General features: G+C 40.5%; 1 protein-coding gene across 1 annotated transcript in view; it reads right to left on the bottom strand.

The window, feature by feature from the left end:
- The window catches only part of LOC134802590 (uncharacterized), a 144,967-nt gene that overhangs the window by 21,429 nt on the left and 99,500 nt on the right, over positions 1–24,038 (bottom strand). Inside the window, exons 3-8 of the mRNA XM_063775227.1 lie at positions 14,890–14,979; positions 11,064–11,212; positions 8,972–9,084; positions 8,151–8,330; positions 7,234–7,333; positions 5,146–5,215 (exon numbers count right to left, since the gene is read on the bottom strand). Coding sequence (XP_063631297.1) covers positions 5,146–5,215; positions 7,234–7,333; positions 8,151–8,330; positions 8,972–9,084; positions 11,064–11,212; positions 14,890–14,979 — 702 coding nt within the window. The remainder of the gene's footprint in view (positions 1–5,145; positions 5,216–7,233; positions 7,334–8,150; positions 8,331–8,971; positions 9,085–11,063; positions 11,213–14,889; positions 14,980–24,038) is intronic.

Raw genomic sequence — 24,038 nt, 5'->3', positions numbered from 1 at the left:
GATGTAAAATGTTATTTACTACTCTATACGGTTTTTCATAAGGTGCAAAATCCATTCAATAGGAATTTAAATAAATAAAGTTTCAGCAGGGTGGCAATTCCATTTTGGCGGATAAAGCGAAACAGAATAGTTCTATCGAACCTGCTTACAAATTTTCACGAGAATCAGTTGAGAAATGTGATCTGCAAAGGAGAACATACAAAAGCATTTTTGCCCAAGCTGAAACGGAGACCTTTGCTAACGCTCGGCCAATGATGGTTTAGGTACACCTATAAAAAATGGTTGTCCCTGCTGTAATTTTAATATCTTTATATTTCAACCGGTATAGTTTTACCTTCAAAAATAATCGGTATCGCTAAACAATAGCGGTACCTTACTACTTATACGTTCACGAAATCGGTATCTGCATAACTTGATTGTTAGTAAACTAACCTGAAAAATAATCTCAAAATCACCGAAACATTTATGTACAGTCACCTGCAATAATATGTTACGTCATTAGCGCCAATTGCCTCCAGGGAAACTTTGCCCAAAACGACAATTTTAAACAAATTCGTTAATGTAGAAAAAAATATAATAGTTATGGCCACCCTGCTATTTTTAGTAGAATATAGGTTATATTTCTGACAAAACTATATACCAAACTTGTGCATAACTTGACTTGGGAATTTTGAGTTTGAGCGAGTTGTCTAATATAGGGTATATTTCGGCGGGCAAAACATTTATAAATAATAAATGCAAGTAGAAAAAATTGAGAACCCTTTGACAAATATTTCCGGGTTTGAGTTATAACACATGAAGCATAGATTATGTCTATTGAGATTTAAACTAAAAAGGCCTAAATACACAAAAGTTTTAGCGGTGGGCAAAGTAATCCGGTAATATGCATCCATACCAACATTGCCCACCACCAAAAACGGATTAGGGTTGTCACTTTCATCTAATTTACCCAACTTCGCAAGTAAAAGAAGGTTATGTTTGTACACTAAAATAAGTTTATAAATATATACTGTATTTAATTTGTCTTATTATCCTTTATTTAGATGTTTTATCTCGTTAACGAATGAAAAACACACCAAAAATCATATTTTTGGCCATTAAACTATTGTAACAGATTTTCTCAAAAGTGACAACCCTAGCCTTTGTAAAATGCTTAGGCGAGCCTTATTTGGAAATGGGCAAAAACGGGTAGGCAACATTGCCCAGCAAATTTATTTTAAAGTTTTTACACTTATCGCTAAGTTATTAACAGGGAATGGTAGGATTGCCCAAAACCTTTAAGTGATCCTTAGACATCATCATCATACGAGCTGTATTTGAATACCAAATTGACGTGGGCAATGTTGGCGAAAACCCCGGATATCTTTGCCCGCCCTCTAAAACGCAAAAAAATGGGTAAAAAATATATTTTTTTCAAATAAACTGATGCGTTTGATCACAATAGACGTGCTGAGCAAAAAAAGTCATATAATGTGATGTTTTTTGAGAAATTCGTTTTAAAAAAAAAGCGGGCAAAGTTGGTGATAATGACGGTACCTACTCTTCGAACGCCGCAAAAATATGTGACATGTTCTTATGGTTCTACAAATAAGATCGTGTCAGATATTTTTGCGGCCTTCGTTGTGTAACATAAATTGCAGGCGACTGTACATTTGGAATAATTATTTTATTTAGTTTCAACGAAAGTTTCAAGTTTAGTACGAAAATACTTCAGATATGCAATATGCACAAAATGTAGACCTAATCGAAATAAAACATTGCTTTTTATAGGTAATTTATAAAACATTCGATACATAGGTATACATAACAATAACTAGAGCGCCATTGGCCTGTAAGCTTCATCTCGGTCTCCAAAGCCGCAAAAACTCGCTAGTACTTTCAGAGAACAGCACGTACACGCATTATACATATAGACGGAACGAACGGCATAATCATTATCATTTATTCGTCGCAATCCATGGTATTACAGATCTAGGTACAAGACTTTCAGGTATTACTTATACGAATTACATAACTCTTCCTGTTAATAGGCAATATTTTAAGATAAAACTTGTATAATATAATACAAGATTACAATTGTCATCAAAATTCATTGACGTACAGAAGTCAAATACGTTTTTAAACTGACGCAAAATGATACCAGCATAATAAAAATTTATCCCAATCAGTAAAGATGAGTCTTTAAACTTTTTTCATTTTAAGCGAGTTTTGAAGGAACATAATACTTAAATTCGACTGTAATCGTATTGTTTTAAGATAGTTTACTGCGGTTTTCAACCATTATAACAGCAAATCAAATTTAAATGAGACGCGAGCAGATTTTTATGTACCCTATTTTTTGAAATACAATTTATCTACTGGTATACTTTCTCGTGTGCGTATATGATTTAATGTCAATATAATTGTCAAAAGCAAGAAAATCAAGCTGTCATTTTCATTTGAAGAAGTACACGTGTGCTCCGGTGTAGCCCCAACGGGCATCTGACTTGAAGAAGAATTTTGAGTGATGTCGTCAATGTATGGAAATTGTTCGAAAGTTTACATTTGAGATTGAATTTCTGTGTTGTCTTTGTGAGTAAAAATATAAATCGATAATAAATTGGTAGCTGAATTATCTAGCTTTCAGAATCATACAATAATTCAATTACTGTCAAAGACAAAATTGTTTTGCTTCTGTCTCAAACGGAACTCCATATTTTGATTTTTTGATACTTTTAGTGTCGATTTGTAGAGAATAACAGCAAATTAAAAATATAATGGCACAAAGAGTCGGTACACGGTTTCTTCGTGAACAAATTTACGTGTAATTTAATGCAATTATTAAACACTTATTGAACAAATTATGGTTACAAAGTGAGGTCTAAATCGAAAACGTCATATACCGGCCCCTTAAGCCAGTTGAGGGTAGATGAAAACATTACATGATCATGATCAAATAACGTAGGTTATACGTCAGGTCGTTCAGTGACAGATCCAGGTGGTTTTGTATTTGGTTGGTTAATCAATTACCCGAAAATGTACAAATTATTTGTTTACTTTTATTTAAGTACCTAAAGATACAGAGTATAGCGGCAATAGTAACCTTCGTAAGCAACACACAGAAAGCTTTTACTCGGCTAAAAATCATTAAAGAAAAATTGGCAGGTACCTTTATTTGCTGCACAATCACATATAAAGTTAGGATGCCCTAAAATTTCAGAAATATGTTAATCAGAAAAAGGATAGTAAAAATAACGAGAACACATAAAAGTAAGCATTAACAAGCCTCATCGCAATGATAATGAGCTTTACTAATGCTTACCATAATGTATTCTCGTAAAAAGATGCACCTTCAAATTTGCAAAAAAGACGATTCGGAGACATTTTAGTATTTTTGTAGGGTAAGGATTCGCGCCTGTTATATCTAAGTAAATTAATTTCTTGTTGCATGATATACCATATTATTGAACAATCATGACGTACAAACAGTCAAATTTGTTCAATGAATGGATGGACTCCTACGTCATTATACCTACCATAGACATTTTTACCGAAACACAAGCATCTATGGTCCGGTACATGGTTGTCTAGGGTGACCCAGGGTTATTAAAAAAAGAAAAAAAAAACAATATCGTATGAAAACCCTGAATCCCCTTTCTCTATGCATATATGCGATGGAGGTCGGGATTGTTCGAGACACTGCTAAAACTTTTATGAATCTGAAAGTCGGGCCTTGTACAAATAACATTGTTGAGCGGTGCTACTGAAAATACAGTATTATAGTTAATTTTTTTTAAGCTGACCATTTAGAACTAAGAGCTCTCATAGACCTTAACGGTCAGCTTAAAAATCAACTATACGCGTAAAAAGCGTTGAAAAGCGCCGCTAAGTCTTCCGATCAACAAAGGGATACCAAAAAACTTTAAATCACTAGAGGTTGCAATAACGTAGATCAGGGGTCTCCAAACCCCGGCCCGCGGGCTAAATCCGGCCCGCGACGCGTTCCAATCCGGCCCGCGGGGTTCACCATTCATTGAGAGTAGAACTGTTCCGTTAGGGTCTGTGCTGTTAAGCAGCAACCAGATACCCTCCCCCGTCGCAAAAACCGACGGTGGCCCGCGCCAAAGTTTCTGAGGCGCAATATGGCCCTCAGGTAAAAAAGTTTGGAGACCCCTGACGTAGGTCAAGATCAAATTTGATTTATCTCAAATTTTTGTTCCATATGAAACCTCGAGTGTCTTTATAAGCTTCTTAACCCTTCCCATCCGGAACGTAGATTAGTAGGAATACAGCTACTTATAAATTATAAATGAATAACCCCCGTATTCATAAAACTTTACGGGCCTGATTTAGTTAAATTATGTTTTATCCCTTTCTTTCTAATACATAAGTCAAAGTGACAGATAAGGACAAACGATTATTAGCTAATTGAGGTTTGTAGCGCGTTTATGAATATGGGGGTTAGAGTTTAATGCCTATTGTACGGATCATAGAGCAATATAAGTAAGGAAAGAGTGTTTTACCAAAATGCGAAATAATTCGCAGTCTCATAGTCGACATCTAGCGTCAAGTAACGGAATTTATCAGTACTGCTATTTGACAATAGATGTCGCAACGAACGAAGACTGCTCAAAAATTTTCAGCTGATATTAAAACCAGATTAACTGGAACTCTATTTTTAACTCCTGCTTGTAATATTAGTTGTAAATTGTTTTAGCAGTACATTAGCGTCAGTAGCGACACTAGTAGCATCTGGTGTCAAGTAGCGGTACTGATAAATCCACTACTTGACGCTAGTGTCGACTACGAAATAACTCGCGTTAAGAAAACTGATGTATGGAGTTACCACTTTTTCCTTAGTTATTATTCTATATGGTACGGATCCACGTTCCGGCATACGTGAGGTTAAAGGCCAGGCCACACCGGCCGCGTGTGCGTAGACCCTAAAATGCCCTAAAATGTTGGAGCCGCGCACGCACGCGTCACGCAAGCGGTGTGTCGTCTCTTATAAGGAACTGTATATTACAACGCGCACGTGCACGTGCACGTCTACGCACACGCACCCGGTGTGCACAGGCCTTTAGGTAAACCAAGGACCACCATTTTCAGTGATAATGTTTTAAGCAGTGTCGGGAGCACCCTGGTACACAGTGCGCCGCTACTCACCTCGGTGGCCGGCGACGGCGGCGGCCGCGTGGTGCCTGTGTTTCCGTCTCTTGTACGGACGCTTTTCCCGCTGCAAGACAACCAACATTCCATAATACCGAGCATTCTGGTCAAACGGTACAGGTTACTTCTACAGACGGGGTCTATTTCAAGTTTTTTCATAAGCAGTTTCCATAGAGACTTAGCAACCTGCCTTAGGCGTGAATTATACGGTATCGTCTTGGGTCGTCCCATTCGTTTTTCGTAAAATTCTTAAATTAGTTCTATTCTGCTTTCGTCACCCATTCTACATTCGTCACAATCGTCGGTGGCATTCAATGTAGAATGCGTGACGAAAGCAGAATAGGACTAATTAAAGAACTTGACGAAAAACGAATGGGACAACCCAAGACGATACCAATTATACATATACGGCGTAAGGTGAAGACGCGCGCCTGCACCGCGCCGCTTGAGTATAATTCACGACGCGTCGCTTTCCTACATTTTGTATGAAAACGTTATGAAGCGGCATCATGCCTGCGTCGCGCATTTCACCTTACGCCGTATATGTATAATTCACGCCTTATAGGCCTACTATCTCGACAACGGATTAATATAGTTATTAAGGGGGACAATGAGGTCAGCCTTCTGGTCCCCTACATAACAATGTTATGTAGGTTTGGTAAAAGGTATTGGATGTTATACCAATACCTTTTTTAATTTATAAGTTTTTCCTGTCATGTTATTACTTGTATTTCGTTATTGACAAAACAGTAGTATCCATGTAAAAATGTATGTAAAAATAAAAAATTGTGTTCCATTTTCTTCTATTCGTGTGTGTACATGAAACATCACCTAATACTTTAGTAAAATTTGTTTCTACATGCTGACATATTACACGTTTATATTATAAATTACCTTTTGTTTCTATAAAGCATACTTGTATACTATAAATATTATTCGCTTATTGCGAAAACACACAATCAATGACACTCTTCTTGCCTTAAAATAATATCAATACTTGTACTTTAATTTATGAGAGATTATTTAATATTACATTTGTTATGCTTAATTTGCTAAAAAGAGACCTTACTCAAACTGAAACATATCTTTCGCTTCATGATACGATATGCTTTAAGTTTTGAGGTATACTGTGCTAAATCAATTGAAGGGATGTTTACAAAAGCAACATAACTGCTTAGAGCGGTTGACACTTTTTTAAGAACATTGTTAATCGTTTCAGGTGTCAACCAGTGTAGTCAGTTATGTTGTTTTTGTAAACATCCCTTCAATTTGTCTTAGGGTGGTATTTCATCTGTCCAATATGCACATTGCATACGCAATGCACATTGGACAAAGAAATTGGACAGGTCGAATACCATCCTTAGGCTTTAAACTGAAATCACCCAAAATGAGAAGTAACCTGCGTACGTTATTTGGTTTTGCCAAAAGTTTTGGTTGTCATTATTATTAATTTATAACCCCTAATATCCGTTATGAAAGCGCATAGTTGAATATTGGAATTACACTGCGCGGTGTTTACAACTTTACATTTTACGAATACTAGAGGTTATTTTCAAGAACTTAAATTTAGCTTTTGTTTTGTTCAGATTTTTTGGCTGTATTGTTGATCTTGATTTTTTATATTTCGGAAATGGATATATTGTTGAATAGCTCTTGCGTTACGAAGTCTTTTAGGAAAATCTATTAGATTTACGTATATATGATTTTCTCAATTAGCTATTCCAAGTGGGTATTTCAAGTAGGATGTATTTTCAAGAAGATTTATTAAGCGTTGGCGCGAGTGTGTATAATAATATAATACACACATATATAATGCTTATATTTACTGATCTGCAAAGCTTTTATCTTCTAGCCGTCCACAGTTTAAAACTTGTCAAACTAAGAATATTGAAAATATAATGGACCAAAAGGTCTCCTTTTTATAGACCTCTCGGCGGCTATAGGATGATCTTTTTGCGTCTCGCATCCTGATATAATAAATGAGATTTCGTCAGGAGACAAGCTTTATAGATCAGTGACAAATTGGCAATGTGGTCGAAGTGTTGTACCACGCGTGTGTATGTATATGTGTGTGTGTGTGTATACCTGTCGGGGCGTGTCCGGCGGCAGCGGCGGCGCGCGCGGCGGGTAGTGCGGCGGGAACTCCACGCGCGCGCGCAGCGCCGCCGCGCTGCCCGCCGCCACCCTGGGGGGAAACAACACTATTATACGTGATTCAATGATCATCGACAGAGGTCCGACAAATCATCGCAAAACCATCAAAAATTATTTATATCTCAAAATAGGACAAGATTTATTAAACTCATATTATGTACACAGTATCTTTATATTTCCAGATTATACCCAAAAACTGCAGTTCAAAATTGTAAAAAAAATTGTATCGTGTTCCATACCATATTTATTTTTGCGATAAATTGTCCGAACTCTGGTCATCGACTAACGGGTATAAACACGGTATTTAACAGTAATCGGAGTCAAAATAGATTTTTTTTTTTCAACTGAAGAGGGACAAGGTATGTTACGTCTACTAATAGCTTTAGAAATAAATCACGGTTGCTGGACTCAGGTGCTCCCATACATATATTCATCCTAAAAGAGATAGGTTTATCATATACACGATAACTTGTGCTAAAACAAATAACTTGTGGGTTTCACCAGTCCAAGTCAGGCATCATGGCAATTTACGGAAAAGGAACACAAATAGACACTTTCCTTGATCTTAAAGTATCTTAAACACCGCTCGAAAATGACAACAGTACGATAAAACAACTCTCTTTTCCCCTTTAACTAGCTACAAGAGACACACAGGACTTGTTGCGCCCGTTATAGCTTCAAATATTGTTCGAATCTGGCACTACCACTCATATGTAGCAACACATCTCGCCGTAACTATTTAAACATAATAATCATCATCTCCTAGCCGTTTTCGAATACAGCGACTGCCTTTCTACCGCTGAAAGCGTCGCTGGTCGCACGGTCTAATCCTCATCTAGCACGCTTACCTAGGCTGAGGCTCGGTGAAGTCTCCCGCGTGGTACCTCCGCTCGGCGATGGCGGCAGTGAGCCGGAGCAGCTCCCGCTTGGCCTTCTCCCGCCGCGCGACCATCTCCAGGAGCGACAGCGCCCGTGCGAGCTCTCGCCGTAGCTTGAGCATCTTTTCGTACGAGCTCTCGTCGTTTTTCCTGAAAAACGGAATGGTCAGCGATTAGAAATAGGTTTAAATTAGGCATCGTGTGCACACGTCGATCGTAATCTAAATCATTACAGGCCTTTGCGTCTATTGCAGACGATTTATGCATTGCAGTTTAGACAACGGGTTTGGTGACAGTGGAGGCCGGTGCCTGAGCGGCACGACCTCCCACATTTTTGGCAGAGAAAGCTCATGCCACCTGAGGTTCCAGTCCCGGTTTGCTTTCTGCGACACCTTCTGTTATCTAATGCATTAAACCAGGCTTGGTCGCATAGCCTTCTCCCCTCCACAACAAAACAAAATCTTCATCATTTTTATTTATATAAATAGAAAACTCAATCGTAACATATGTCGGATGTCATAGTATCTACGGACAAACCTCAACGATGTTGTCTGTCTTGTTCTTGTATCTTTACCGGCAAGACCCTAGTGCCTTGCTCCCTTCTTCTTCCTCGCGTTATCCCGGCATTTTTGCCACGGCTCATGAGAGCCTGGGGTCCGCTTGACAACTAATCCCAAGAATTGGCGTAGACACTAGTTTTTACGGAAGCGACTGCCAATCTGACCTTCTGACCCAGAGGGTAAACTAGGTCTTAGGTCTTGCTAGAGACAGTTAACCGTCTGACTGCTCACCTGTTCTTCCTGGTCTGCATCTTCTCGGTGCGGCGTCGGAAGGCGAGGTAGGGGTTGTTGGACGACTGGCCCGGCCGGCTCTCAGTCTTCACCGACAGGATCAGAGGGTGTTGCTGGAATCATGGTTTACGTTATATTAGATTCATTTGTGTTAATGTGATGTTTGTTTGTCACGTTATCTATGAAAAGGGACCTTATTGTCGATGGCGCTTACGCCATTATTAACAATGCTCCTATATAAATACAATGCCGCGCGACGCTGTGCGACGTAAGCGCCATCGACAATAAGGTCCCTTTTCATAGATACCTAATGCCCCATTTCATGAGACAGTTTAATCAATTCTGATAATGCAAATCAAGCTTGTGCTTCAAGCTCGACGGCTTGAGATAGAATAGAATAGAGAGCGTTTATTCGAGGCAAAATAAAAGAAGAAAACAACACGTAACACAACTTAACTTATAAGCCATAGAAATCTCGTTCTCCGAGATAGATGTTTTCAGTATCCCGCGAACAAAATCGCGGACAAAAGCTAATCTATTTTATGTAAGATATTCTAAAAATAGTCCTAATACACACTATAAATAAACCTGAAATAAAATAATTTTATTTCGTTTTTTAACAAATTAATAACACCGCCATCTATCCGAATAGCTTAACACAACTAGATTACGCGGCTAGATAAGTTGCGGCACATTCTCGCATGGTGGCGCTGGGATGAAGTCTTTATTTAAATGCACACAACCCCGTGAAAAATTCGGAAGCTGATCAGTAGATATCAGGCAGGTAATATGGACGCTAAATAAAACAGAACAGTCATTTCTAGAACACGATTTTGTTTCTAACTTTCATCGATCACATTTGACAGACTGGTCAAATGGCTCAGGTTCAAAAACAAGAATTCTGGACGGATTGTAACAAACTTCTTAAAAATCTATATTCTTATTCTAAAATAACAAACAAAACGTTGAAGACTGTCAAAAACGTATTTGTGGCCTCGACCCTCAGTAATAACAGTAGGTACAAACTTGTATATGTAACGCCCGACTTCGAGTAACAAGGCCTGAAACTTGCCTTGTACTTTACAGAGTGCTGTGAAGTTCTGCTCAAACTTGGACGCGTGAACAAGTTTGCGTAGTTAAGTAATAAAAGTATTGTAAAGCTTCTTAAAGTTTGATACTTTATTTTTTTTTACTCTCATAAAACGACACAAAACAAGAAATATCTGAGGTCTTGGAATGTAACAGGATATGTCCAGTATTTTGAACGTTGTCAAATTAAGTCGAGTGATCCTGCTTACGAAATTAAGAATCGTAGGAGTCCCGATGCCCCTCACCGCTTCCTCAGCTCAAAAATCCTCGAATTCCATCTAAAGGTTTTCTAAATATTACAGTCTAATATCAGATCAAGAGGCGCCGTTTGGAACTTGTAACTTAATGAACTACTTACAGTCTTGAGCCTCTTGTTGAGCCAGTAGTCGTAGACGGCGATGACCAGGTCGTCGTGCCTCTCCAGCAGGAGCTTGGCTTTGTTCGGAACTGTTTACTTAATGAACTACTTACAGTCGTGAGCCTCTTGTTGAGCCAGTAGTCGTAGACGGCGATGACCAGGTCGTCGTGCCTCTCCAGCAGGAGCTTGGCTTCGTTTGGAACAATGAACTACTTACAGTCTTGAGCCTCTTGTTGAGCCAGTAGTCGTAGACGGCGATGACCAGGTCGTCGTGCCTCTCCAGCAGGAGCTTGGCTTCGTTTGGAACTGTTTACTTAATGAACTACTTACAGTCTAGAGCCTCTTGTTGAGCCAGTAGTCGTAGACGGCGATGACCAGGTCGTCGTGCCTCTCCAGCAGGAGCTTGGCTTCGTTTGGAACTGTTTACGTAATGAACTACTTACAGTCTTGAGCCTCTTGTTGAGCCAGTAGTCGTAGACGGCGATGACCAGGTCGTCGTGCCTCTCCAGCAGGCGCTTGGCTTCGTTTGGAACTGTTTACTTAATGAACTACTTACAGTCTTGAGCCTCTTGTTGAGCCAGTAGTCGTGCCTCTCCAGCAGGCGCTTGGCTTCGTTTGGAACTGTTTACTTAATGAACTACTTACAGTCTTGAGCCTCTTGTTGAGCCAGTAGTCGTAGACGGCGATGACCAGGTCGTCGTGCCTCTCCAGCAGGAGCTTGGCCTCGTTCAGCGTCACCACCGTCTGTCCGGAGCTCTTTTCTAGCTTGTCCATCATTTGTTCGAACATTAATTCTGAAATTGATCAATTAAAGATAAATATCGGGAGACATTATATGTGATTTTCCACGGGTAAAGGTACCTTATGGCGGTCGGCGCTTACGTCACGTAGGACCGCATTAGTATTGAAGTGTCGTTAATAACGTAAATGGCGACCTCTATAAAGGTGGCCACTGACGAGCCTTCCAACAGTCCAAATAGCGTGGCTGCAATCCAAAATCGGTCCGTGAATGTCAAAAACGTACAATGTTTAATATTAGGATGCCGTCCATTTGGATGAATCCATTGTAACGGCGTCCATTTGGAAGGCTCATCAGTGGCCTGCTTTAGGTATCTTCTGCTACAAAATGTACTAATACGAACGGATGTACTTGTTCTGGTATGAACTGATAATGTAGGTACTGATTCATACTGTAGCTTGTACTGGTATGAAGTAATAAGTGCCAAAATTGACTGTTAATAAGGTAAAAAAATTAACTCTTGCTTCTGAATTCTAAAGCAACATTTTACAACCTTTTGCGTAGTTCAATAAAAGCTATTAAAATACCGTTGATTATGGGAATATTTTGGAACGTCGACGGTCAAGCAAATATAGTTATTAAGTCAAGAGCGTGTTTACGACGAATCGCGTGTTTTAGACGCGTTAAACGTCTTTAATACTAAAATAAACTGGGGTGCACTTTTAAAAGTATTCCGAACAGTGTAAAAATGTATTTGTTTCGTGATCGGAGACATTTAGAGTAATAATGGGCACGCACGGGTATAGTAAGTAAGAAAGCGCATTTTATCTCCGTGATCACCCCAACCCTAACAAGCCAGGATTGCCTTTTTTAACTTGACTTGGGATCTACAGTTGCGCAAGAATCTGTATTGTGAAATGTTAGCCTGGGTCTAACCCTTCCGTGACAACAGGACCAGACTCCACGGTATCTTGTTTTAAATACACCGATTAAACCACTTGACTATTCAAAATACCACTACGACTCACTCGAAATAAAACCACGCTTTATTACTAAGGCAATTTACATACAGACAACGTCTGCTGTCGTAAACGTAGCTATATAATTTCGATTATCCGGGTACCGGGTGTGTTATATTAAGAAACTGATATACTTGTATAATGTTAACCCAAAAGCATAATCAATTTATAATTTTTTCATACAAAATATGGTACCATATGGCACCGCGCTAGTCTATAATGGGTTAAATCTGTCGCTACCCTCATCAGTGTGAATAATCCGAATATAATGCCGTATTCAGATGTTTCATATCGTATGCGGTGTAAACTATAAATTACATCGGCGTTTCAAAGCTCATCGGCGCGTTCCCTCGGGAGCGTGTATTAGATTAGGGAAAAGGAAGACCCTCTGTAATGTGTTTTCTAAACTCTAAGCCAGTTTAATACCGTTATCTAACCGCTAATATGTTACAACTTTTCGTGACGCAGTCGAGTTTTGGATTCGCGGGATAATTTGTATTCAGCTAAAATTATGTTTTGACACTTTAGATTTTGTTCAGACTGTTGTTGTTTTGGAAGCGCTGGTGGCCTAGCGGTAAGAGCGTGCGACTTTCAATCCGGACTCCGGAGGTCGCGGGTTCAAACCCCGGCTCGTACCAATGAGTTTTTCGGAACTTATGTACGAAATATTATTTGATATTTAGCAGTTTCTTTTCGGTGAAGGAAAACATCGTGAGGAAACCGGACTAATCCCAACAAGGCCTAGTTTCCCCTCTGGGTTGGATGGTCAGATGGCAGTCGCTTTCGTAAAAACTAGTGCCTACGTCAAATCATGGGATTAGTTGTCAAGCGGACCCCAGGCTCCCATAAGCCGTGGCAAAATGCCGGGATAACGCGAGGAAGAAGAAGAGATTTTGTTAAGACTATGAAGACTTTAGAATGTCGAATCGAATTTCGATGTACGCGGTAGGCGCCCTGACTGGAGAAAAAGGCTTATGACCCATTTACGCGAGTTTTGTTACATTGCGGTGTTTGATTGATATATTGAATTGGTAACGCCTCAATAGTAGACAATGTAATTCAACTCTTGTATCGTCACAACATAGGTACTTCAAGCAGTTCGAGTTTCTTTAGGTGCGTCTATATCAAGCGAATGCGACGTAAGTGCAAACGTACACCTTAGTTGTAGATTGCCGCATTGTGAGAGCCTTGTCCGAGTGCAATCTGAAGCAAAAATGCGAGCGTACTCGCAGGGCCGTCTTAAACTAGGCTGGGGCCCTTCATAGGCCTTTTCGTCTATAGCAGACGATTTATGGTGTAACACCGGAGAAACACCGTTTTTGGTGGCTGAATAGACCGATGCGAGACCGACATGGTCTACCACAGGTCTGACAAGAGAAGTTTGCGGAAACCGGTACTGAGACACCTTGTCGTCGTCTTTGTCTCTTGTCAGCGAGTGTGGCGAACCAGGTCTCATCACAAAACTTGCGACCCTCCACAACACGTTTGCGCCATTCCGTCCGCTGCTCTGCGAGCCTCTCCCAGTCTCGGTGGTCGATATGGAAGGCAATCAAGTCCCTCTTTGCGCAATCTTTAAAGCGAAGCAATGGCCTCCCAACGTTACGTTTTGCATTCGCAACCGCACCAAGAAGAACACGACGAGGTAGTCGAGAGGGTTCCATCCTGTGCACATGCCCTAGCCAACGCAAACGTCTCTGCTTGAGAAACGCTGTTAAGCTAGGCAGCTGTGCAATTTCTAGAACCCTTTCGTTTGTCACCCTGTCTTGCCATGTTATTCCTAGGATCTTACGAAGGCAACGCATGTAGAAAGAGTTAATACGACGTTCTATTTTTGCATACGTCGTCCAGGTTTCAGCTCCGTACAAGAGTATGCTTAATATAGAAGCCTGAAAAACCAACATTTTGGTCTTTGTTGTGAGATGCTTGTTTTGCCATACTCGAGTACAAAGCCTCCCAAACGTGGTCGCCGCTTTGCCGATACGTATGTCGACCTCCGCATCAAGCGAGAGGTTGTTCGTTACGGTCGACCCTAGGTAGCAAAATCTGTCAACTACCTCTAACAGCGTGCCATTCAGTGAGATAGCTGGTGCCACAGAAGTACCTTGTGCTAGCACAACGGTCTTCCTCGTGTTAATGGACATAGCAAACAGGGAACACGCCTGTGAGAATTGACTCACCATTGACTGTTGATCATTGACCGAGGATCTTTTCGTTGACCATTGACTGAAGTTCAGAGTTAGCAACGAAGGCTGCGTCGTCGGCATATAGGAGGCTGTCAACGAAAAGATCCTCGCGGTTTCTTTTGGACTTGAGGAGAGAGATGTTAAATATCTTTCCGTCGGCCCTCGTGTGCAGATGAATACCGGTACTGGGTACTCGCTTCACATTGGCTAGATTCGGCCCAGGTGCTGTAGCCAAGATGAAAATCGTTTTTTTATGATATAGGAGGCAAAGACGGATCACCTGATGGTAAGCGGTTACCGCCGCCCATGTGGGTTTCACACCAGAAGGGTTTCAAGTGCGTTGCCGGCCTTTAAGATGGGAGTACGCTTTATTCTTTCCTTTATCGACAAACACCATTAACACATTCATTGCCACTATGTGCTACGGGTTACGCTCGTAGCGCGTAGCCACGGTTTCGCCGTATGGAGCGCGTAGTCGCTACGAACAGTGTACCCGACAGCCCTGAATGTGTTAATAAAGTAAAACCAACCTGTGAGCTCCGGATGCCTCTGCTGCTTCAGCCACCGCTCGTCCTCGGAATCGATGTCGTACTCTGGCGCCTCTTGTTCCTGCCATAGCGCTGTAACAAAATATAACCCATATAAGCCAAAGAAATTGACATAACTGTATTCGATGGCGGCTTAGAGTATTTAATAACTGGAGTGGCCTTTAAGAGCTTACCCCTCTGCCGAGAAACTTGCACAATTGTGCAAACTTTTGTATGGACTGACGTGGCTATTTGTAAGTTACGTATAAATCATGTAGACATAATACATTTGACGTCTTTTCAGTGATCTCTTAAAAACATTGTTTGAATACGGCCGTTATTGATTAGGGTGGTACTCCACCTGTCCAATTTATTTGTCTAATGTGTATTGCGTCTCACATATTGCTTTAATGAAAGAGGGATACGGACTTACATTGGACAAGTGGAATACCACCCTAATCAATAACGGCCGTATTCGAACAATGCTTTTAAGAGATCACTGCGATACGATAATGATCTGTCAGTGTCAAAATTCCTAAACCTAAACGTTCAAACGTGACTGATAGATCGGTATCGTACCGCAGTGATCTCTTAGCAACGTTCGAATCGGGCCGTAAGGCGTTTTTGCTTTAGGTACAGTCACCTGCAATAATATTTTACACAGCGAAGGCCGCAAAAGTATCTGACACGATCTTATTCGTAGAGCCATCAGAGCGTGTCAAATATTTTTGCGGCCTTCGAAGCAGGGATGTTGCGAACATCCGCATCCGCAACCGCGGAACTTCCGCATTATTTTCAACATCCGCATCCGCATTAAATTGATGCGGAGCTTATGCGGATGCGGATGTCGAACAAGTCGGTTCAGGAACGTCTTAGCGGCGGCGTAAGTGCTAGGTAATTTCGTCATTACCTATAACGAAATCGTCTAGATCCAGAAAAGTCGGCCAAGTGTCTGTTTATTAAATATAACGCACCTATATTCTTGCTCAAATACTAAACGTTTCGTTTCTTTTAATATCAAAATATTAAAAATGTAATATCTGACGTTTTGTAAGTACCTAATCTTGACATCCGCATCCGCGGACGTGAGCCTTTAAACATCCGCATCCGATGTCAAAAAATCTGCATTGCAACATCCCTGCTTCGAAGAGTGACATGTTATTGCAGGTGACTGTACCTACTGCTTTAAGCTTGGTATGAATATTTTGGCTCCTGTCTACAAGATTGATTTAGGTTCCAAAGTCTGAATTAATTTAATCTAGACATTCACCTTCCCAAGTTTTCGTCCCGTTCCTTTATAAATTTCCCTATCAATCAACTAGTTGACAGTCTCCAAGCTAAAGAGATACAAAAAACCGGCCAAGTGCGCGTCGGACTCGCACACGAAGGGTTCCGTACCATTATCTATAAAAACGGTCACCCATCCAAGTACTGACACTGACCCCGCCCGACGTTGCTTAACTTTGGTCAAAAATCACGTTTGTTGTATGACAGCCCCACTTAAATCTTTTTTTTCTGTTTTTAGTATTTGTTGTTATAGCGGCAACAGAAATACATCATCTGTGAAAATTTCAACTGCCTAGCTATCACAGATCACGAGATACAGCCTGGTGACAGACGGACGGACGGACGGACAGCGGAGTCTTAGTAATAGGGTCCCGTGTTTACCCTTTGGGTACGGAACCCTAAAAATAATCCGCAATAGCCATTAATCACCGTATCTCAGCTATTCGTCAGAATGTTTTAGAAACAAGTTTTTACGCTGGAGCCCGTTGGGCAATGACCCGTCTTTTTTGCTCCGGTACCTACTTACATATGATGTAAGGCAGCGTTTTCAAGTACAAGAAAACATTGTGTCAAGATTACTAGTGATTGACGGAAATATCCTGAAAAACTTGGAAAAAAACGATATATTCTTGTTTTCTCTTCTCTATTCAAGTAGGCATATTACAATGAGCTTATGAACATCAAATAAAGCTACACCGGCTCCAACCCTACACCTCTGCCTTGAGAAGATAAGTCCCCCCTCAATTGGAGGAGGGTATCCCAATATTGGACCGGCCAATATGGGGGAGTTTTTCAGAAGCTACCGACAATTTTGCCAATTTTTTGTAAAAGTTACTGTAACTTGTATATCTGTAGTGACTTTATAATAAAAGTAAAAGTAGACTTGCTGAAGCATAGAGGGTACATTGGGCGTGGAGGGTCGTGAACGGGCAATTTTTATTTAACACATTCAGTGCCGAAAACCCGACTATCGGGTATTTTATGATTTCGTTCCCAGGCCGGACGACCCGATAGTCGGGATCGTGGTACTGGTGGTCTTGTTTGGTTGGGTGACAATGAATGTGTTAAACGTTATAGTACTTATAGCCTGGGCACTTGAACCACCACCACTGTGTTGTTGCCCGTAGGTAGTCCACTTACCATCACTGTGTTGTTGCCCTTACAGGTAGTCCACTTACCATCACTGTGTGTTGCCCTTACAGGTAGTCCACTTACCATCACTGTGTTGTTGCCCTTACAGGTAGTCCACTTACCATCACTGTGTTGTTGCCCTTACAGGTAGTCCACTTACCATCACTGTGTTGTTGCCCTTACAGGTAGTCCACTTACCATCACTGTGTTGTTGCCCTTACAGGTAGTCCACTTACCATCACTGTGTTGTTGCCCTTACAGGTAGTCCACTTACCATCACTGTGTTGTTGCCCTTACAGGTAGTACCTACGCCTACTGAAGCGTGGAGGCTACATTGGGGTAAGGGTCGCTTGAACGGGCTATTTTTAGCAGTATCGTTTGTTTTAAATAAAACGTGACGCCATCACGGCCGGGAAAGTTAAAGAAATTTCTCGTAATTTGCTCGGCAAGCACAGTCACGTGCATTATTTATAAATTTTATAATGCAACAAAGACTGTATTTTACGTGGGTGTACTATATGCCTAAGTTAACACATTAACAGTAACTATACGTTACTGTCTGCAACATAAATATGTGACGCACGTAAAGGCTTGGCCACATACAGAGCGCGACGCAGCGCCGCGTCCACGCCGCGCGACCGCGGCACATGCTAACAGGTTACCGACGTCAAACAGACTGCGTCCCGCCGGTATCACGCCCCGCTTGTGTCGCGCCCCGCGCCGCGCGGCCCATTGCGTCCGCGCGGCGCGTGCGCAGCGCTGCGCCGAGCGAACGCGGCGGCCCGCCGCGTCGCGCAAGGTCACGTCAGTAGGATCGGACGTAGGCAGCGAGCGGTGCGCCGCGTTCCCGCGCGGCCGCGCCGCGTTCACGCGCGCCTTGAGGGCGTGTTGAGAGCGTGAGGCCGGCGCGATCGGCGCGCGCCCTGTTTGACCAGGCTTCGCGTCGGCATCACGCGGCGCGGACGCGGCGCTGCGTCGCGCTCTGTGTGTGGCCAAGCCTTAATTGTATAAATAGCATGTAAGCAATAATAGCCTATAAATATGTTATGAATTACTTGCTCTAATGAATTGCAACAATGACACCGAGTTTGGGCCATTAATGTTTTCCTTTTCTAAATCAATTCTGATATTTTGGTACATTCATCACGTCATCATAAAATAAAAATAAAATGACACTGATATAAACCAGTCAACAGAGCATTGACACACGTAGTGAATATTACGCACATCGTAAGGAAGAACAAGTTGCCAAGGGTGCATATCCTTATAAGCGACGTCATTACACTAGCGATCACTACACTACATTACGGGCCCTTGTTAATATCCCCTTTTTGCCCCAAATGGACAGGCATTTGCGATCCGGCCGGTGCGCTGTTTTTGCATGAGTCTTGAGTTCACATCGCTTGCTCGAACGCTCTGGATAACCAATGTAACTAGGTATGTGAATTTATTAATAAACATTACTAAATAAATAAATATTTATTTATTAATAAAACATCGTGGCGTGGAAGCGCTGGTTGCCTAGCGGTAAGAGCGTGCGACTTGCAATCCGGAGGTCGCGGGTTCAAACCCCGGCTCGTACCACTGAGTTTTTCGGAACTCATGTACGAACAATCATTTGATATTTACCAGTCGCTTTTCGGTGAAGGAAAACATCGTGAGGTAACTGGACTAATCCCAATAAGGCCTAGTTTCCCCTCTGGGTTGGAAGATCAGATGGCAGTCGCTTTCGTAAAACCTGGAGCCTACGTCAAATCATGGGATTAAGTAGTTGTCACGCGGACCCCAGGCTCCCATGAGCCGTGGCAAAATGCCGGGATAACGCGAGGAAGAAGACTACGCACATCGTTAAGAAAGAACAAGTTACCACACCAAGGGTATTAGTCATCGCACCACTAAATTACAGGGCCTTGTTAATTTAATATCACCTTTTTGCCCCAAGTGCGCTGTTTTTGCATGAGGTCAAGAGTTCACATCGCTTGCTCGAACGCTTTTTTGGATAACCTACCTACTATGTGATCTTGACAGTAAACCATTTAGACGGTTCATGAAATTGCATGCGATTTTCGTTACATTGCGATATTTGGTCGATTGACTGAACTCATTGTACTCTGTAGTTTGCAATGTATATCTAATATTCAAGTACATACTTGAACCGTCTAAACTCAACGGTAAGTCTAGACAGACGGTTCAAGAACTTTCGCGCTGACATAAATAAATAATTTGCTGAAATAAATAATTTGCACGCCTGCATGCAGGTAGAATATGCATGGACAACTCAGCCATATTCTAGCAAATAAAGATATTTTGATTTGATTTTGACATCAGACGTAAACGGGACCGCGTCAGTGTGATACTGATAAGAACAACTGCAATCGTGTCATAATTGAAAATTCTAAGTATAAAAAATTATAAACAAGAATTTTTTGCCGTCTTTGTCCGTAACACAAACGAATCGTAACAAAACTTTAGGACGCACGGAAGAAGTCAATTATTCTGCGTCGGACTGTTTTAATTTTTATTATCAACAATATCACTAACAAACAATGTACTTTTGAGTTCATAATGTTTTCCTCTATTATTCCAACCGTCTCTCATGACATACAAATGCATACTTGGTCTCCCGCGATACAGGCCTAGCCTAGTGCGGGGACCCCTGGAAATTCTGTATTACTTATCCCATCAATTTCTGTATTGTACTGTCTGTTTTGTGTGCAATAAACTTATTTTTATCTTTATCTATCAACATCAGAGGTCTCCAATCAAAACAACGAGCTTTCTAATTAGGCGATACAATCCGGCCCGCGAAAAGGAAAAGGAGGCCGGGTTGTGGCCCTTAGGTCAAAAAGTTTAGAACACTGCGGCCTAAAATGAATTGGCAACTATAACCACGAACCATTGGCGTTGACCACGAACGCTGTAAAGGGTTCGAAACGTCGGGATGAATTCAATATACGCGATATAATCCGTTTCAATAGTTTTATTTCATAAGTAACTATCGCGGTAAGCGGTAACCGAAGACAATATTATTTGGCAAGTAAAAACAAAAATATCACAGGTACCCCGTCAAGAACCGGGAACAGTCAAAAACGACTCTGAGATAGATAATAGATCTAATCGTTTTAAATCTAAAGGCCACAAACCAAGCGCCCAAGGTGGACACAAATATCTGCACACGCCTCTATTGTCAAGAGGCATTAGACTACGTGTTCAGATATTTTTGAGCAACTCGACCGCTCCGATATACATATGACGACTATACACTGGCCCTGTATAGGGCTAAGATTGTCGGCTTTTATCATTTGTCCCTATGCCTGTCACGTTCTAACAAATATGTAATTGTGAAAGTGACGCATGGCATGACAGGTGATAAAAATGCGACCATGATAATTCTGAGCGTTTGAGTCTCTTGCGTTTGGCGACCGATCGGAATAACACCACAGGTCATTGTACAAATGAAGACATATTAAAGCGAGTGCGCCTTTATCTCGTTGGAGTAAGGTATACGAATGGCAAGTTTAGTAACTTGTTTCGCAATCAGAGCACTTTTGTATTCGCTTTTTGAGTGCGCTGGGCGGTTAACTGTTTATGACAGCTTTCTGTTTTTTTTACACGTTTTGGAACTTTTTGAGGGTCCTTTACGGCTAATTAAATTAAAATATGTCATACGACTAGGGCTTGCAATTCGAATATTCGAATTTGTCGAATATTCGACCTGTTTTGATATTCGAATATTCGGCCGCTCAGGTTTCGAATATTCGAATATTTTTTATTAGTATAAAAAATCTATTTCATCCGCTGTAGTTACAGTTTCTGTGTATTTTCCGGGTATTTACAGTGAATGAGGAACGATAGGTACCCAAATACGAAGGAAATAATATTTTTACTGTATTCCTCTCGATAGACTTCGTGAATACAGTGAAACCTAACTCAATTTGAAAGAAAACGAAATCAAAAAGTATGTTATTTTTACGGTGCATAAGTTTTAAGTTATAAAGGTCATTCTGTTTATTCAGTGCAAGCGTACGTTAAGCGATTTTTTGAAGACTAAACCTTGCCCGCACTTATCGCAATTCTCAAATTTGATCATACCAAACCTGCCCAACTAGGTAATCTAACTATGCACCTTTAGCTAACGAATAGTCCACCCAGTAGTCAACTAACTTTTTCCCTTAAATATTCCAATATTATATAATTAAGTCGACCTTTAGGAATAAAAACTTGCCAAAACAAACAAAGTCAATAAAGATTCAAAATACAATGGAATTAGGTACATGCCTTTTTACAGGCCTCTGAGTGACTACAAGTTAATTTAAATCAAAAAATAATTACCTACTAAAAAAAATATCTTACATACCTAGGTGTTTGGATGGTTAAAGTTATATTATTTCACGCAACGACGCATTTATAAGAAAAGTTTTATCTAGAAATATTGAATACGTCTTATTTTGGCGTTTTACTTGTTTTTATAAATGTGGGCATCTCATAGTAGGATGATAAAATCTAGTTAATTTCTGCAAAATATCATTAGTTTTAGCAATATGTGAAAAAAGCTTTTGAATAAAACGATAATAAACCGATTTCTCGTTCTTTTTCTTATTTTTTATAATATTCGAATAATTATTCGAATATTCGAATATGTCGTCAGAAAAAGTCGAATATTCGAATACCTGAAAGTTTCGAATATTTGCAAGCCCTACATACGACGTATATACTGTATATAGTATATACCCTGCCTACGAAGCAGGAGGTCCCGGGTTTTATTTGTATGTTCATCACGGATATTTGTTCCTGCGTTATGGATGTTATCTATGCTCTGTATCTTTAGGTATTTAAATAAAAGTTAACAAAATTTACCCTCAAATGGCTCCTTAAGCCTGTTGATGGTAGAGGAAAACATTACATGATCAAATAATGTAGGTTAAAGTCAGGTCGTTCAGTGACTGATCCAGGCGGTTTTGTAATTGGTTGGTTAACCAATAAATGTTAATATAACTACCCGAAATTTTACACATTGTTTATTTTATTTAAATACCTAAAGATACAGACTATGGTTATGTAGGAGTACCTAAGTATGTGTTTATCTATATAAGTATGGATATCGTCGCCTTATAGTACACATAGTACAAGCTTTGCTTAGTTTGGTTTTAGGTCGATCTCTATGAGATTATCCCCAGATATTTATTTATTTATAATTATCACAAATCAATGACAACTTGTGCTTGGTATTGTTTTCAATAATTTAAGATGTGGAAATAAAGCTGTACAAATAGTTTACAGTAAAACCGCAGTGAACTGTAGGTACAGTTGGATAAAGTCCGTACGTGTTTATCACACGAGTTGTGTGAACTTGAAAGGAAGGAAGCGGGACATTCCGCAGCTTCAAATGGAATGTAATGTAATGTGTATCTTTTACTACCTATATACATTGGAATTTAAACCTTGTGGGGTTTTAATTATGGTTTAAAATCGCCAAAAGTCTACTGCGTTTATATTGTAACTAATAAGGAAAATGCAGAGGACTTCTAGGAAAAGATATGCTATTTTTATTTAATGTCATGTAATGATGTGTCAAATACGTACACTACCGGTAACAATTTTAATATATGATTTCAGTACACAGAATTACTTTATGTAGTGCGTTTAATTTTAGGAGTTTTCAGACGTCAAAGAGAGCCCACCGCGATAATCGAAATTTCCGCAAAGAACGAAAATATAAATTTCGTAATCTGCCTCTGTATCACTTCGATAAAGAAAAGGGGCAAATAGACGAACTTAAATAAATTGTTTGTGGTAGGCGCTCTTTCGGGCACAAGCATTTCCAAACATTTCTAAACAACTCATCCCGAATGAGATAATCGTAAACCTTGTTTCCACTGCCATAAGGTTCATATCAGAAAGGAAGTAAGCGTGTGGATGTCGGCATTAGTGGAGATTTTTAGCGGAAAGATGAAGGGTGCAGTAACGAAGCATTTGAGCGTGCTTTTGACGTAACTACCCTAATCCACCTTTTGAACAGCCACAGTTTCACGTGTATGCAGAGATCAGTGTGGGTGAAAGCTTGCAGAGAGAACCTCACTCATATACGTGACGTGTGATAGGTACATAAGGAATATGAATCCAATACCGTTGTTCACGGGTCTAACGGGTTTATATTAGTTAAAACTCCAGTTTATAAAATAAGAGGTGTAATCTTTCTTTCGGTAAATGTATATAGTTTGACAAGCAGAAAAACAAAAGAAGCCGCGTTAACTTTTTTATATATAGGCTGCCAGCAATACATATAAGCTGCCAGCCTCCGCGGAGGTGTACAAACATTAACTAAGACAGCTTACTTATACTTGGTCAAGCAGATCTTGTCAGTAGAAAAAGGCGGCAAATTTGAAAAATGTAGGCGCGAAGGGATATCGTCCATAGAAAATTTGAATTTCGCGCCTTTTTTACTGACAAGATTTGCTTGACCAGCTAGCTATACATGATAAACCAACGCGTACAATTTTATTAACTTCAGTTTTATCCATAGCATTTTTACGTCATGTTCAGCTACAAAGTAAACCAGCGATATGTCATTCTCCCCCCCCCCCCAACAGCTCAGTTGGATAATCGCACCATGCTAACCTCGCAGGAAGGGTTCCGCTAGTACTTAATAACATAAATTTTGGACAACCCTAGTGCTAATTTAGGTTGTGGCGAGGGAATATTGAAGGTAGGTAAAAGAGTTAAGGTATATTTTG

The sequence above is a fragment of the Cydia splendana genome, chromosome 25 (assembly GCF_910591565.1).
Source record: "Cydia splendana chromosome 25, ilCydSple1.2, whole genome shotgun sequence".
In the NCBI taxonomy this organism is placed as follows: domain Eukaryota; kingdom Metazoa; phylum Arthropoda; class Insecta; order Lepidoptera; family Tortricidae; genus Cydia; species Cydia splendana.
The sequence above is the reverse complement of the archived record's forward strand: the minus strand, read 5'-3'. Positions and strand labels throughout refer to the sequence as shown.